General features: G+C 36.3%; 2 protein-coding genes across 4 annotated transcripts in view; both read left to right on the top strand.

Moving 5' to 3' along the window:
• LOC114469692 (sodium- and chloride-dependent GABA transporter ine) overlaps positions 1 to 12956 on the top strand; it is a 49880-nt gene extending 36924 nt beyond the window's left edge. Inside the window, exons 6-13 of the mRNA XM_028457437.1 lie at positions 403 to 506; positions 1350 to 1474; positions 2374 to 2486; positions 5820 to 5960; positions 6030 to 6129; positions 10959 to 11059; positions 11146 to 11313; positions 12544 to 12956. Coding sequence (XP_028313238.1) covers positions 403 to 506; positions 1350 to 1474; positions 2374 to 2486; positions 5820 to 5960; positions 6030 to 6129; positions 10959 to 11059; positions 11146 to 11313; positions 12544 to 12651 — 960 coding nt within the window. The 3' untranslated portion in view covers positions 12652 to 12956. The remainder of the gene's footprint in view (positions 1 to 402; positions 507 to 1349; positions 1475 to 2373; positions 2487 to 5819; positions 5961 to 6029; positions 6130 to 10958; positions 11060 to 11145; positions 11314 to 12543) is intronic.
• A 1870-nt stretch (positions 12957 to 14826) lies between these two features.
• Positions 14827 to 16937, top strand: part of LOC114469719 (sodium- and chloride-dependent GABA transporter ine-like) — a 45866-nt gene continuing 43755 nt past the window's right edge. Inside the window, exon 1 of one of the 3 annotated variants that reach the window (XM_028457477.1) lies at positions 14827 to 14845. The gene's annotated coding sequence lies outside the window, so the exon portion shown is untranslated. The other 2 variants (XM_028457479.1, XM_028457476.1) reach the window with 2 other exon arrangements.

The following is a 16937-nucleotide window of genomic DNA, read 5'->3' as shown; positions in this document are numbered from 1 at the left end:
TTATTCCTCAATTGTCATGTAAGTTTCTCTCCAGTTTCTCTGTGATTGTGGTTGGTCTTACACTGTAATCTCCTCTTCTGTCAAAAGAGTGCACACGTAGCCAGGCTGAAATCAACTCGCTTAACTAAGTGAGTTGTAATCGAGAGTCGTAGGACGGCTTCTGTCTGACGAACAATGTTTGGTGAGGTGAAGCCCACTAATGGAGATAAATCCAAGATATAATTATCTACTGTTGCTTCGTAGTATAGGCCCTTGATGGCTAAGTTTTTGCTCTGTGACAGTCATTCATCAACAAAAGCAGCGTGATATCTGAACTGTCTATCTCCTTGTCTCTGTATCTGCTGCTTTAAAAAACAGACTAATACTGATCTCACTCTAATGCGTCCTGTCTGACTTTGGCAGGTTTGGGTTTACGCTGCTGCACAGGTGTTTAACTCACTGGGAATATCGTTTGGCTCCATGGTTTCGTTGGCCAGTTACAACAGGTTCAGCAACAACATTCTCAGGTAAATGTTTAAATCACCAAATTGCTAAATGTTCCTCAATACCACTGATGGGGAAAAGTTTTTAAAAACATACTTATTTGATCATTAATATGCACAAATATGGTCTTTTGTTGACAACACAATGTAAAACTTTTGATGCAAGGAAGCCTCGCTTTGGGAGGAGTTCCATTAAAGCAGACATGGGCAACTTTAATGACAGCGGGGGCCATAAAAATGGGATTCTCTGATATGAGGGATTAATTATCAACATTCATGTCAACATTTAAGATAATGATCATCTGAGCATTAATGCAGGAAAGAATATAAGGTTTGCATAATTTTGTAGTTGTTTTGTACTTATTTCTTTCATGTTTGTCTGTTTTTCTTCCTTGTTATGTGTTTTTTGAGTTTATTTTATTTATTTATATTTTTTATTTATTCAGTTTATTTTTGACATGGTTACATTCACTTTCACGTTTACAACTTTTTTTTGTGTGTGTGTGTTGTTGATGCCATTTTGTGTATTAGTCTCATTTCAGTATTTTTTTTGTCGGTTTGTGTGTTTTACAATAATTGTGATCATTTACAGTATATTGTCTTGTTGTGTATTTTTACGTCATTTTGTGTGGTGTTAGAGTACGTTTGTGCATTTTTATTGTTATTTTGTGTATTTTTATTGTTGTTTAGTACCTTTTTTGATTTTTTTTTTGTGTATTTATCTTCTTGTGCATTTTTTCTGTCATATTGTGTGTTTTTGGCCAGCAATTTCCCATGACTGCTTTGTAAGAAAACTTGTTTCTTCCTGATTGGATGATTTCTTCCTTATCTGTGGTAAATGTGATACACTCTTCTCTTTCTTTACAGAGATGCATTAATTGTGTCGGTAATCAACTCATTCACAAGTATCCTAGCTGGCTTTGTGATCTTCTCTGGTATTGGTTACATGGCTTACACCCATAACCTACCAGTGGACAGAATAGCCACAGATGGTAAGCGTCAACTCCAATGATTGTTTATTGATAAGTCACATAGTTTAGAAACAGGCTGACAGCCAATGGAATCAGCAGAGACAAAAGATGTCTTACACTTAAAATCAAACTGCACCTGAAACCTTGATTGGTTGAGCCACTTTTTTTTGTCTCTTTAATGTTTTTGATTATTTGCTGTTTTGTTTCACTTGTAATATTGTTGAGCACATTGAATTACCTTGTGTATGAAATGTACTTAACAAATAAATCTGGCCAGCCTCACCTCGCCGTACTTTCTCGGTCAGCATTAGACAAGACAAGGCAAATTTATTTGTATAGTGCATTTCATACACAAGGTAATTCAATGTGCTTTACATGATCAAAAAATTGCAGTTTAAAAATGAATAAGAACAACAAAATCTGCTGTAAAAACATTTAAAATCAGCTGACTAACATCTCACTGATGTATTCTGGACCAAATCCATTCACAGATTTAAACACCAGCAGCAGAACTTTAAAGTCTATTCTGAGACTAACATGAATTTGGGATTATAGGTCAACCACCAGGTGGCACTTTGTTCCAGTCCATTTCGACAAATTTCCTTTCTAATAATGCAGTGGTACAAAAACAAAGTAGTTTCTTTCTCCCAACACTGCACCCTCTACAACTGATTTCCCTGTAAACGTGTCTATATCCAAACAAACCTTTTGTATTATTTTATTTCATCCATTTTTTTTAGAAGCTTTAAGATCTGCTAACATCGTGCAGTATATTTGGTCTTCTGAGAACAAATAGAAAACCCTGTTTAAATTTTTAAAAAAGTCCACTTTGTTTTAAACTGCAGCTCAGGTCATAGAATTTGTGATAAACTTTTGTTGTGTCTAGCAATGTCTTAAGTCATGGTGATGTCTTGATTTAGGTCCAGGGTTAGTGTTTGTTGTGTACCCTGAGGTCCTCTCCACAATGCCGGGCTATCAGATCTGGACACCGCTGTTCTTCTTCATGCTGCTGTGTCTGGGCCTGGACAGTGAGGTAAACATCTGCAACTCTCCAATAAATTATGGCTAGCCCTTTAACATTTAATAGCTACATTTGACAATCCGGAATTAATATTATACATATCAACAACATAATTGTGACTAGTCAAAAAATTACGACTATCTGTAAATCTAGTTTGAGATACCTCCAAGTTTATTTTGACTAGACGTAATTCCACCATGGCTGACCCAGCCTATACGCAGCTGCTTAGGGCCCCCAACCTGGCAACCCCACTTGCATGTTACTGGTACTGCTATGCATTGCACGCATCTATCCAGCCATGCATTTGTTTGTAATTACAAACTGGCAACCTAGAGAGTGACGCTGCCACGATTGGTCAGCTCATTGTAAGCATGTAGCATGGAAGAAAATGCCTGATACAAACAATAGCACTCATCATGTTGAAGAGAATTTATCCATCCGGATGTGTAGGCAGAGGCAGCATCGCCTACTACTCTTAAACATGTTCTGAAATGATTCCTTACCCCTTCAGCACCGAAAAAATATTTGTAATATTACATGAATATCTGTAAAAGTCACGTTTTTCTATTAGCTTTGTCTGCTAGCGCATAGCATCTCTTCTTCACTGCTAGAATAGCTGCATGGCAACCGACCACTGGTTTACCAGCGCCCTCTGCTGGTCAAAACCAATATCTAATGTAAATACAGTACATTGACTAAAATGAAATATCTATTGTAAAATAACTAATAGCTTTCATGTTTTTCATGTTGTAGGCTTGTCAATCACTAAAGCTTCAGAGTTTCCCCGTTTTACCGATTGGCCATGTTTGCACTTTTTTATTTATGTTAATTTATTTTACTTTTAAATGTGACCAGCAATGGCTTGTTTTAAGATTCACGAGGATTTAATGTAAGTGAAAACAATTGATATTATTTAATTTAATTACATATTATGTTTGTGTTTGTTAAAACTGTATAACAAGATTTTAACAACCTTTTTGTAAGACTCTACGTTTAAGTATAGTTAATAAATGGCTTATAATAACATATATTAGGCTTGTTAACTTTTAACATTTTTTTTTTTTTTTTACAAAAACATGGTGGGCCGCCGGTGGGCTTTTCTACCACTAGGCTTAGCAAGTTTCCTGGAGGAAACCCTGAATAATAATAATAATACCAAAATGTTTTTGTTTTACCAAAAATAAATTACACTGTGGGCCCCATATACTGATTTTGCTTAGGGCCCCCAAATGACCTGGGCTAGCCCTGAATTCCAGTTCAAGATATCTATAACGTCATTTTGACTGGTTAAAATGTGATTGAAGATACTGTATCTACAAATGCTATTGAAGATATTTTTAATGGAGATGAGATGAAGATTTTTTGATTTGGAATTGTTACTAGTCAGAATAAAATTGTAGATATCCCTAAATGGAGTTATTGATAGTCATGGATATGGATAATTCAGTTGCAGATATCCACATCTCACTACGAATTACGTTGTGGATATCTGAAATTACAATTGTGAATAGGAAGAATGCCATTGTAGATATCCGAAATGTTCATTTTGACTAGAAAGATACAATACATATCCAGACGAGCTATTAAATGTTAAAAGGGGTTGCCATAAGAAGTGGATGGACACACGCACGCAAGCGAAAGCACACACACACACACACACACACACAAGCACACATTATATATAGAAGGGGCGGTGCCTACAGTAGTGGTTCATGAAGCAAAAAGCAACCAATGAGTCAAAAAGTGCCATTTTCAGCCAATAGCTAAATTTGATTATATGTAATAGCTGTTTTCAACCCATAGAGGGGAGTCACATTTACATTTCTACAACAAGATACGCCAAATTGTAATACTTTGACTAGAATGTCAAGAGTTGGACAAGAATCAACATACCAAAATACATTTGTTTTCATCAGAAAAAAGTTTTTTTGGGGTTTAGTTACTTTTTAAGAAGATGTTCTCTTCCCTAAACCTAAAGAACATGTGGCTCTGTCTCTGTTGACGTTGCCCAACACTTTCTTAGCTTGGAAATAATTCAATGAAATGCAGCACGACTTAAGCAGTGACGTGCGGCGAGATTTACAAATACAATTGAATCCAAAAGAGTATCTTATTCATCATTTGATTGAAAACAGACAATGGATTATGTTTTATATCTCATATCAGCATTCTTTACACACACATGTGACACATTTTTCATTTGAGGTCGTAATTAATTCCAATTGAGTATACGTAAAATTACAAATAATTGTGTGAAAAACAGATCTGCACACTTGGATCAATGCAAGTAAAAACTTTCAATTTCCAAACTTTCAGTCAGAGGACCTTCATCAGGGTAATGAACAGCATTATCTTAATGAACAGACTTATATAATGCCGGCAATCAGTCACACCTTTGCTAAACCACTCCTGATCACATGGGAGATGTAGTTCAGAAGCAGGAGGAGGAGGAGTTGGTAGTCCTGACTGCACAGCAATGAATAAAGTAATAAAGGAAGCATAATGGATATCCAACACAATATATACGTACATCAAGAGAACAAAACTAGGGAGAAGACTAATTATACAGTATATACAAATAAACAGTATGCAAATAGAAGAAATACATAACATGAAAGGATGAGGACACTGCATACACATCAGCCAGACAGTCATAAAATGCAGTGCCTAAAACCTTTTAAGAAATGATGTTAAAGCACTCATGTCAAAATCTACATTTAAGCCTTTTGGGTGTAGACAGTCTAGTGTGAATTCATTTTGGAAATGTAATCTAAATATAAACAAGAGCGAAGATGATTTTAGGTAATGCTGTTTTATGATTAATCTGCTAGCCTAAACATGTTACAGAATTACCTTTCATATTTTTTCCAGATTATGGAAAGACAGAGCGTATAATCAGAGTGTTTGAAAACTTTTTATTTGAGATATACAGAGGGACAGCGATACACTTTGTATTGTATAAGAGCACAGTTTGTGAGGAATTACACAATCCACTGAGAAGTACACCAAAGCATATCCTCTCTGTATTTGAACTGAACATGCAGAAATTCTGCTATTCTTAATTGAAAAAATATTTTGATACTTAATTCGAACTGAAAAAGGGTTTATAATACATACCAGCTGACAAAATGTATTATATTTTATAATTAAGTTTTTATTTATTTTCAAGATTGACAGGAGAAGCTCTGCCTCCCCTGTCACCCCTGAATGCATGTAATGAATCTATAAACAAGGGTATTCTCTGACTTGGACACAAACCATCAAAACAGGACCTAAAGAGGTAAATTGAAGACTTTATCAGTGAATGTAACAGCATGAATGTGGTGTTTTCTTATGTTTGTGCAGTTTTCCAATGTTGAAGTTGCTGTGACCTTCATAAAGGACCAGTACGGAGCCAGACTTCTACCTTACATTAAGAGAGAAGAACTGCTCGCCCTGGCTGTTTGTGTTGTCTGTTTTATTTTTGGGATTCCTCACATCACTAAGGTAATGTGTAGCAGACTTTGTAGTTTTGATGTGGAAACAATGAAAGATACTGTGATCTTCTCCTCTCAGGGAGGTATTTACGTATTCCAGCTGATGGATCACTACTTGGCGGTGGTTTCCTTGGTCTTCTTGGCTTTCTTTGAAGTTGTTGCTGTCTGCTGGTTCTTTGGTAAAGTCCCACATTTACAAAAAGCTTCAACAAATGTAGAAAGGTTCATATTCCTATCCTAGTTTTAGGTTTGTTCTTTTTTTGTGTGTGTAGCTCTAATATGGAGCACGTAGTAGATCCAGCTGCATTACTAAAAACACATAGAAAAAAAGTATAGCATAAACATATGTTAACATAAAATAACGCATTCTAGTATCATCAAACAATTAACTCTCATTATTAAAAATAAAGGCCCTCATTTATCAATCTTGCGTAAAAACAGGTACAAATTTGAGTTCACATTTAGTCGTACGACAGGATCTAATTTATGGAACATTAGTATCTGACTAATCCATCGTACAAATGATCAGGTGTTGATAAATCTGGCTGCAGAATTCCATCGTCATTAACATGTTACGCACTTGAATAGGGATGTAACGATTCACTCAACTCCCAATACGATTCGATTCACGATACTGGGTTCACGATACGATTCTCTCACGATTTATTTTACAAAATGGGACTGTAGAAAAATGATGACTGAAAAATATTCCTTTATTTTTTGGGGGAAAAAAATTATAAAAAAACTATACTGTTTTCCTTTTATTTTTCATTGTCAAAAGAATCCCTTGATAAACTATTCAAAACAATGCAGTTTAACTAAAAATAAATCATGAATGAAATAAATAAAAGAATAATACAAATGAAAAAGAATCCTATTAATTAAAATTCTGGTTCTATAGTAAACAATGCAAAACTGCATAATAGTTCTTTTTAAAAGTGCAACCGAAATGTATTTTGTGCCTTAACAATTGGACTTTACACTGTATTTAGGTCAGATATTGGCAGAGGGCGCTGGTAACCCAGTGGGCGGTTGGCATGCAGATATCTTGCAGTGAAGAAGAGATGCTATGCTAGCAGACAGAGCTAATAGAAAAACGTGACTTTTACAGATATTCACGTAATATTACAGATATTTTTTGGTGCTAAAGGGGTATGCAATCATTTATGAACATGTTTAAAAGTAGAAGGCGGCCAGAAAGAAAGTATTAGCAGATTCCACCCGCCAACAACATTTCTGGATAAAAGTACTGCGATTCATTTTTCACAGTATCGATGTGAATCGTGATACCTATGAATCAATTTTTAACTGCCTTACGATTAATCGTTACATCCCTACCCTTAAATATTCCTGGTTCAGAGGCCCCGCCCAAACACTGGCAAGAAAAGAAAGGAAATCCTGGAGCAAAACAAAGATGTGCTTTTTGACAATGTAAAAACTGGACTTAAAGGAGTGCATTTAAACACTCTATGGAAGAGAATCAGCTACCGAGCAGATGACATCTGCCCCCCTGTGTGCATCGTGAACAACTTCACAGCAGAGACCCTGGAGAGATACACATATATATGACATTTACATTAATCTCAGTTATCTCCATCCTTGAGGCAATAAATATCACGTTAAAGATTAACTAAACCCATGCTGTCTCCTGACCTGCTACTAGGAGGGAAATTTTTAAAAAAATCCTTGATTGTGGGTAGGGCTCCAGGAGCAGTTAGGGCACGCCCAGTCTATACTATTAATTAGTTTTAATCATTTGTTTTGATCTGTTCTGTGTGTCTGCTTATGCTTAAATGACAGCTGAGGTTTGTTTAATATTTTTTTACTCGTACAGTGCCTGTCGGAAGTATGTATTCATAGAGTGGGAGCTTATGTAGAGTTGTCAATTATGGCCAAATGAGTATGTGTTTGATGTTTGGATGTACAAAGAGGTGTACATACTCTGTACACTGTAGTGTTATAAAGGGGTTTTATTTGCGGGAGCAAAGTAAAATAGCGTGTATGATTTCATAAAAGCGTGTGCGATTATGAACGCCTCAAAATCCATTCATCATTTTTCAAGTTATTGTGTACAGACAGTGTCACACTGCATTAGCTTAGTATTAGCATAGAATAGAACACTGATGATATCACTGTTAATGACATCATCAGTTTTCGGAATCGATGACATCACTGTTGATGACATCATCAGTTAGAACATTCTAATTGAACTCTGATGACATCACTGTTGATGACATCATCAGTATTCCAAAACATTGTTTAACAGGAGTTCCACAGTGTGGATGGGAAAACTAATTGTATATATCTATATATTTTATTTTGGTAGTCAGAACATCACCAAAATTAAGTCACCTGTTCACCGACCCATTATCAACATTTCAGAACCTGGGGGAGACAGAGCTTTCTCTGTAGCTGCCCCCACCCTATGGGATTCCCTACCAAGCCACATCAGCAACTGCACCGACCTCCCATCCTTCAAATCACTAATCAAAACTCACCTGTTCCATTCAGCTTTTAATGTTTAAACCACCCACCCACTCACTCACTTGTTTTCTCAATGTCATATTTTTTTCTATCAATGCTCTTGTTTTTTTTATGCTGTAAAATGTCTTTGAGTGTCTTGAAAAGCGCTTTTAAATAAAATGCATTATTGTTATTATTATTTCCTGAAAATTTCATCAAAATCAGTTCATAACTTGTTAAGCGATCTATGTATTTTCCCCTGGTAGCCATAACATCACCAAAATTTAATCACCCTTTCCTTGTCCCATTATCAACATTTCCTGAAAATTTCATCAAAATCCATTCATACACAAACAGACAAACAAACACGCCAACAAAGTGACCAACATACTTCAAAAACGTTTTGAAATCACCAAATAAGTCCAAAATAACAGATGCACTCACTCGCTTTATTTAGAAGCCGTTGACAAAGTTTCAGGTCGATCAGACACTGTGTTATGGAGATATGCGCTCCACACACACACATACAGAACATTCTTGCTTTTATAGACAGATGAGACTCAGTCAGATTTTGTTGCTGAACCACTAATGCACACACTCGGATATGGGTGAGTTGAGAAGAAAAAGAAGGTATGGCTGATGGAATGTCAGGCTTTCATGGTAATTTTCTCTAAACTGAAAGGTTATAATCTAAAATTCAGGTCATTGTATTTTTTAAGTGTTCTTTGTTTGTTCTCCTAGAGTTGATTTTACAGAGGTGCTAAAATGTACCCCTCATGGTTTAAAGTCATGTCAGCTGAGTTCAAATTTCTTAGTCAAGCATTGGACTGAACATTCGTACCCGTGATTGTGTGTTCATGTATGTGTCACAGCAATTCTGTGAAATAAGAAGATAAATTTAGATGCAGGTGGGATGATGAAGGAATCAGGAAACCTAAAGAACTTGTTGGGTTGATAGAGTGAAGCAGGACTCTTTAAAATGAAAGAAAGCAGTTTAGGTATCAGAAAAGAGTCTCCTAACACGTAATACGTATCCATATACCGGCATTCTTTCCGTACGAGAGATGACATTACCGGAAGTCACATGACCATTCTGTGCGGTTAGGGTTAGTTAGTCAGTAACGTAGTTTAGGGTTAGGGTTGCGGTTAGCGTTAGGGCTAGTCCATAACGTAGTTTATGGTTATGGTTACAGTTAGCGATAGGGTTAGTCCATAACATAGTTTATGGTTATGGTTACAGTTAGTGATAGGGTTAGTCCATAACGTAAGTTAGGGTTAGTCCATAACATAGTTTATGGTTATAGTTACAGTTAGCGTTAGGGTTAGTCTGTAACGTAGGTTAGGGTTACGGTTAGTGTTAGAGTTAGTCCATAACATAGTTTATGGTTATGATTACAGTTAGCGATAGGGTTACTCCATAACGTAAGTTAGGGTTAGTCCATAACGTAGTTTATGGTTATAGTTACAGTTAGTGTTAGGGTTAGTCCACAACGTGGTTTATGGTTATAGTTACAGTTAGCGTTAGGGTTAGTCCATAACGTAGTTTATGGTTATAGTTACAGTTAGCGATAGGGTTACTCCATAACGTAAGTTAGGGTTAGTCCATAACGTAGTTTATGGTTATAGTTACAGTTAGCGATAGGGTTACTCCATAACGTAAGTTAGGGTTAGTCCATAACGTAGTTTATGGTTATAGTTACAGTTAGCGTTAGGGTTAGTCCATAACGTAGTTTATGGTTATAGTTACAGTTAGCGATAGGGTTACTCCATAACGTAAGTTAGGGTTAGTCCATAACGTAGTTTATGGTTATAGTTACAGTTAGCGATAGGGTTACTCCATAACGTAAGTTAGGATTAGTCCATAACGTAGTTTATGGTTATAGTTACAGTTAGCATTAGGGTTAGTCCATAACGTAAGTTAGGGTTAGGGTTACAGTTCGCGTTAGGGTTAGTCCATAACATAGTTTATGGTTATGGTTACAGTTAGCGTTAGGGTTAGTCCATAACATAGTTTATGGTTATGGTTACAGTTAGCGTTAGGGTTAGTCCATAACGTAAGTTAGGGTTAGTCCATAACATAGTTTATGGTTATGGTTACAGTTAGCGTTAGGGTTAGTCCATAACGTAAGTTAGGGTTAGTTCGTCTGTAACGTAGTTGACGTATTAATACAAACGGAAGTACAAGGGCGTAGTGTTTCATTGGCCAGTTTAGGTCACGTGGTGTACCTATCACGTTTCCTAAACTGGCCAATGAGGGGCCAGTTTAGGTCACGTGATTAGTTACGTGCACCTATCACGTGACCTAAACTGACCAGAGAGGGGTGTTGCGTACGGATAGAATGCCGGTTTATGGATACGTATTACATATTGACAGCCACTGCCTTTATTATTGATGCTTGTTAATAAGTTGTAGTTGATAGATGGCTGTTGGTAGCAGGACTGTAAGTTATTGTTATATCGAAGACAGATTTTAATCCTATTTGAGAGGTTGTCACTGTCTTCATTCTGCAGAAAAATATATATAATCACTCCTTTGTTCTTCCAGGAGTGCCTCGTATCTCTGTGATGGTGAAGAGGATGTTAGGAAAAGCTCCAAACTTATACTTCCGGCTCTGCTGGCTTCTGTTTTGTCCTCTGTTGGTGTTTGTGAGTCGTGTTTAAAAAGTGTGGCTTAAAACTGCAGTTAATACTGCGTGAAATACAGTTTTTTTTTTTTTCTTCTTTCTGCGTAGGGCATTCTGATCTCCAGCATTGTTAAGTACACACCAGTTCAATATGAGAAGTACAAGTACCCGTGGTGGGCTGAGTGTGTGGGCTGGATCATCTCACTGGTATCTATCGTGTGGATCCCACTGGGGATCATTCAGGAAATTATTTCCAATAAAGGATCCCTCATCCAGGTAAGTCTACGGTGAAATATTTGAATTTTAATTAATTACGTTTTTAATGCTGCTGCTGTTGGTGTTCTATTGTTTTTTGTTATTTTTTGTATAATGTATTTTTATTATTGTATATTTGTATTATTTTGTTTATATTCTATTTACATTACTAATGTTTTTTCTATTTCTATTCTTAGGGTCTTTTTCTCCTATTTTCTTTTACTTATTTATTTATTTATTTATATTTATTGTTATTTTTAAAGGCTTAACATGGAACTTGGGAACCTTATTTCTGTTTTGTACATGTTTGCACGCAATGACAATTAAAAATCCTTGAATCCCTTGAACAATTACCTCCTTGGCGGAGGTAATCAGGGTGTCAAACTAATTTTTGTCCAGGGGGCAAATATGTAAGTAAGTAAGTAAGTAAGTAAGTAATATTTATTTATATAGCACCTTTTACAGACAGAAGTCACAAAGTGCTTCACAATACATACAGTGCATACAATACAATACAAATTACAGTTACAGTCACAAAAATATGGACGTGTTTGATCTCAAGTGGGCCACAGATTTTAGGCGGGAAAAGTAATTTCAATATTAGTGTGAAATTTAGGGGATGCAGGATTTTATTTCTTTCAGCAACTTGTGATACAGTCATGTGGTATAAACATGAGAAAACTGAACTGTAACATTTTGTGTGATTTGTTTGTGAAAAATTGCAGGATTTCAGGAAAAAAAATGTTATTAAATCCCTGACTGTTGTCATGTGATTTAAAAAAAACAACAAAATAAAATCATTTCTAAATGCAAATTGTTGAAAGAACTTTAATTTTTTTTCAATTTTCCTCCAAATGTTCCAATTTAGACATATTAAGTAAAAATGGTCACAAAATCCAAAAAATACAAATCTAGCTTGTGCAGGGACAGATATTTGACACTTAATGCATTATTATTGTTAGTACTTTACATACTTTCCATGTCATTTATACCTGAAAGTGCAAACTCGGACAAATTAGTGTTAAAACAACTTGTTTTCTTCACCTATAGGTCGAATCTGCGGCCCACTTGAGATCAAAATACTTTGTATTTGGCCCCTGAACTAAAATGATTGACAACCTGCTCAAAAGGGCCGGATTTGGCCCCCGGGCCTTGAGTTTGACACATGGAGCCCAAACCATCAGTAGATATCACAGTGTTGTACCATCCCACATCTGTTAGCAAAGTTTTTCTTTATTTTCCAACCTTCAGAGAATTAAGACAGCCATGATTCCAACAATAGACCTGGACATCAAGGAGCATCTCCCTGAAAAGCAGATCCTCAGCGACCCAATGGGGGAAGAAATGTCACCTCATTGACATGATCGCCACTGAAGCCACGGCCATGTTCGTGCCTTAATAAACTAGCATGACTCATCTTTATCTTAATATTACATCTGAAATGTATATACTTTAAAATGAAATTAAAAAAACAGTTGAACGCTAAACCAACATGGGAACGCTGGAATAAAGACCTAAAAACAGGAAAACTTCTGCAGACTCAGAAAGACAAATGAATCCACTAATACAAATTGACTCCAAAAATGCTCAAAATGGCAACAAAAACACACAAATAGTTCAAGTATTACACAAAATGACAGGAAAAATATCCAAAAAGGCAACAATAATGAGACTCCAAAAACACATAACACGACAACAATAGAACACATAACAATAACAAAAAAAGAAAAAATTAAACCAAAAAATACACAAAATAATTTTAAACAAATACACAAAATGACTCCAAAAAACCAAGACTACAAAAATTCACAAAACAACTCTTACACAATTACAGACAACTACAAAAATAACACAAACGTACAAAAACAACAACAAAAAGACATTAAATTATTTGCTACAAAAACAAACAAACAAACAAACACACACACACACACACACACACAAAACAACACAAAAATGATTCTAAAAATGGAAGAAAAATATATAAATGCTGACATGAATGTTGGATCAGACAATCACATTCATGGCCTTCACTGTGATAAAGGATCAAAAGTCTTTGGTCACTTGTGCTCACATAAATAACAGAGCTATGATCCAGAAACAGTTACCGTATCTTTCTGTTTATACTGCCTAGGTTGCCTTTCTGTGATCTTTGTTCTATTACTGTATACTAGTGTTGTGTTCAAGACCACACTATCTGAGACCAAGACTTGCCCGAGACCAGAATGCACCGAGACCAAGACAAGACCAAGACTTCCGGGAGCCGAGACCATAAACATTTTTTTTTTCAGTTTAAAAAATTATATAAATAAATAAAATTATGACAAGCTTCGACAGTTGAATAACATTCTCTCTTTAATTTTAGTTTATTTTAAATACATTTGACGGACAAAAAAGGTGCCTGCAAAAAATTAACTAAAATATTAAAACTACTACTGCTACTGATAAATTCACAATCATTCTACATATTTGAAAACAAGATTTTTATGTCAGCTGAATGTACAGCAAGTGTTTAAAAGTATTTCTGCCAAGAAATAACGATTCTCAATTCCGATTCTTTGAGTTGTGCAGGTCAACAGGTCACAGATTTCACAAGATCATTTTTTGGTTTGAAAAAGCCTTTACACAGGCCATTTTTAATAATTCATTTAGTTGGTATAATTTAATTTGGTTGCTGTACTGTAAATAGGGTATTCAATTACAAAGGTCTCCAAATGTAACTGTAAAAGTGAAACTTGCTGAAATAAAACTACAAACAAGTTGTCATCAGTCTAAAAAACAAAGAGCAGCAGCCCAGGTAGATAAACTCAAACCCTGGAACAGTCATGTGACAAATCAATCAACAGTTATTGTTGAGAAATGTGTGTGTGTGTGTGTTTTGTGTTGTAAAGCATTATTTATTTATCAAATGCCCCATAAAAATGTTTTTGACTTTTCCTATAAGACGTACAATCCTAGTAAACTTGTAAATAAGTAGATCCTGATTTGGGCTTTTCATGTCTTCAGGAAGTGGATGGATTCTACTATTGATCCACATAACGCTGATAATAAACACAAGTTATTGTTACTTAGATTGTAAAGCTATTTTAATGACATAAAACAACATTTTCATGCAGACCCCCAACTTGTGTCACGTGGACCACCAGGGATCCCAAACCCTCAGTTTGCTAAAGACTAAACTATGTAAAAAGTAGAATATAGCCCTCCACTGGTTATTGTTAAATATTAGTCAGAGGTGTACTCACTATCTAAGCAGATGGATATATGACTTTACGGTACACCTAATTCTAACTGATGTCTGACTAATATAGTGATTGTAATATATCTGTATACTACCTGGGTCCATGGAGTACAGAAATGTTTCATCTCAGGAGTATGGAGAGCCAAGAATCATTTCAACTGTTAAATCTGCGCATATGTGGTAATATGGGTCAGAGCACTCATTGGCCACTCCATAAAAGTGACCTCCTCCTATGCTGCGCTCCCTTGAACCTCTTGCTTTGTGCCCGTCTTCCGGTGTTTACTTCCGTGTTCGTTCAGTGCTGGTTAGCAGGTAAGAGGAACACTCAGTCTCCCCATGTAAGTTGAAGAGTATGCTTGAGGTCTATTTTACTTCTAGTACGGATGGTCACGGCGTAAAGTTGGTGTCATAGAATAGAATAGAATAGAATAGAATAGAATAGAATCAACTTTATTGGCCAAGTTATGTAGTTACGTATACACACAAGGAATTTGACTTGGTGAACTGTGCTCTCTCCAGTAGTGTAAACATTAAATAATAACAATTAACTAGAAAAAAAAATCTATAAACATAAATATAAACAGTAGTCAGACTAATATGTGCAAAAATAAATAAGATAATATAACAAGAGAACAATAACACGATAAGATAATAATAATACTAGTAATAATAATAATGATAATGAGATAATGGTGCAGTAGTGCAGTGATGAGTAGTGCAGGTAAACATTTAAATTAAATTAAACAGTATGTACATGAACATTCACAGTGACAGATTGACCCAGGGTTGTTACGTGTTTAGTTCCAGGGTTATTTCACAGAAACAGGTCTGACACTCTTTGTGTTAATCAGAGTGACAGCCTGGGGTAAGAAACTGTTTTTAAGGGCGGTAGTTTTGGCATACAGTGATTTGTAGCATCTGTTGGAGGGGAGGAGTTTAAACAGATTGTGTGCAGGGTGTGAGGGACACTGTGTGCACTCTAGGACCCATGCTGCTCGTATGACGATTAACGGTAAGGGGTTTCCTTATTTCTTTACCTTCGGCAGCCGCTAGCTTAGCTTATTAGCTGTGTGTTATTCATATAGGCACCCGTTGTAACTTGTTGTAACTTTGACGCCTCAAGTTTAAGTGGTAAGTCTGCCTGTCCAGATTGTTTTCCCTGATTTATGTTATTGGCAAAACCCTCTATATACAACTCAGCTGCAGGCTGATACAGCTGTTTCTGTGGCTTTTAAAACAAAGCTGCCATCCTGCATTCAGCTTAAGGCTGGGATACACTGTGCAATTTTTTTTCAATCATTGCACTCAGCTCAGATGCTACAGATCACTGTACGTCAAAAAAAAAATTTCTTCCCCCAGGCGGTCACTCTGATCAACATTAAACAGTCAGAGTGTCAGACCTGTTTCTGTGAAAAAACCCTGGAACTAAACATAACAACCCTGGATCAATCTGTCACTGAGAATGTTCATGTACATAATATTTAATTTAACTGTTCACCTGTACTACTCATTAATGCACTACTGCACTGTTATCTCATTATTATTATATTTTATATTTTATTATCTTGTTATTTTATCTAGTTCTGCACATATTAGTCTAACTACTGCTTATGTTTATATTTTTTAATTTTTTTTTTCTAGTTGATTGTTATTATTTAATGTTTACACTATTAGAGAGAGCACAGTTCACCAAGACAAATTCCTCGTGTGTATTACATACATTACTTAGTCAATAAAGTTGATTCTGTACGGTCTGACACGATCTGACTGCTCACACTGTATGATCATACGGGGTCTTGTTTCCGGAAATACAACGTACAAATAAGAAGAAGAAGAAAAAGAGCACTGAAGCGTCACCATTAAAACAGACGAAGAAGAAAAACCCGGAAGTGGAGAGACGCTCTCAAATCTCAGCAAAAAGAGCTTTAAAAAAAGAAAAGACGGCGACGTGATGCACCGGGAGCTGGCTGGACACACGTGGGCACGACAGTCCGTCAATTAAAAGACGTGAGGTGTTAATCGCTTCTCGTTACCCCATGTATACTACACGATGCACGACACATGATCTAGCAGAGACTCGCACGATCCCACAAAATAGTCTGTCCTGCGTAGGTGTGAACTGCACCGCATTGGGGATAACAGCCCGATGGTCCCGCTGGAAGAGGTGGTCCAAACAGCTTGCCAGACTGGCACGGTGGACCGCGCATGCGCACACACAACTCGACACGCGCTCAAAACATGATGACGCTGGTACCGCGTGACGCTTTGGCACATAAACATCCGCATTCCGTAATGATAGCAGTGTCAGAAGTGCTCGTTAGCCAATGAAAAAGTCACAGTTGGCGTTACCTGAGGATATACATGAACGGCATTTCAGAGAACTAATGGAGGCAGAGGACAACGT

This window comes from Gouania willdenowi, chromosome 9, assembly GCF_900634775.1.
Source record: "Gouania willdenowi chromosome 9, fGouWil2.1, whole genome shotgun sequence".
NCBI lineage: Eukaryota > Metazoa > Chordata > Actinopteri > Blenniiformes > Gobiesocidae > Gouania > Gouania willdenowi.
The sequence above is the reverse complement of the archived record's forward strand: the minus strand, read 5'-3'. Positions and strand labels throughout refer to the sequence as shown.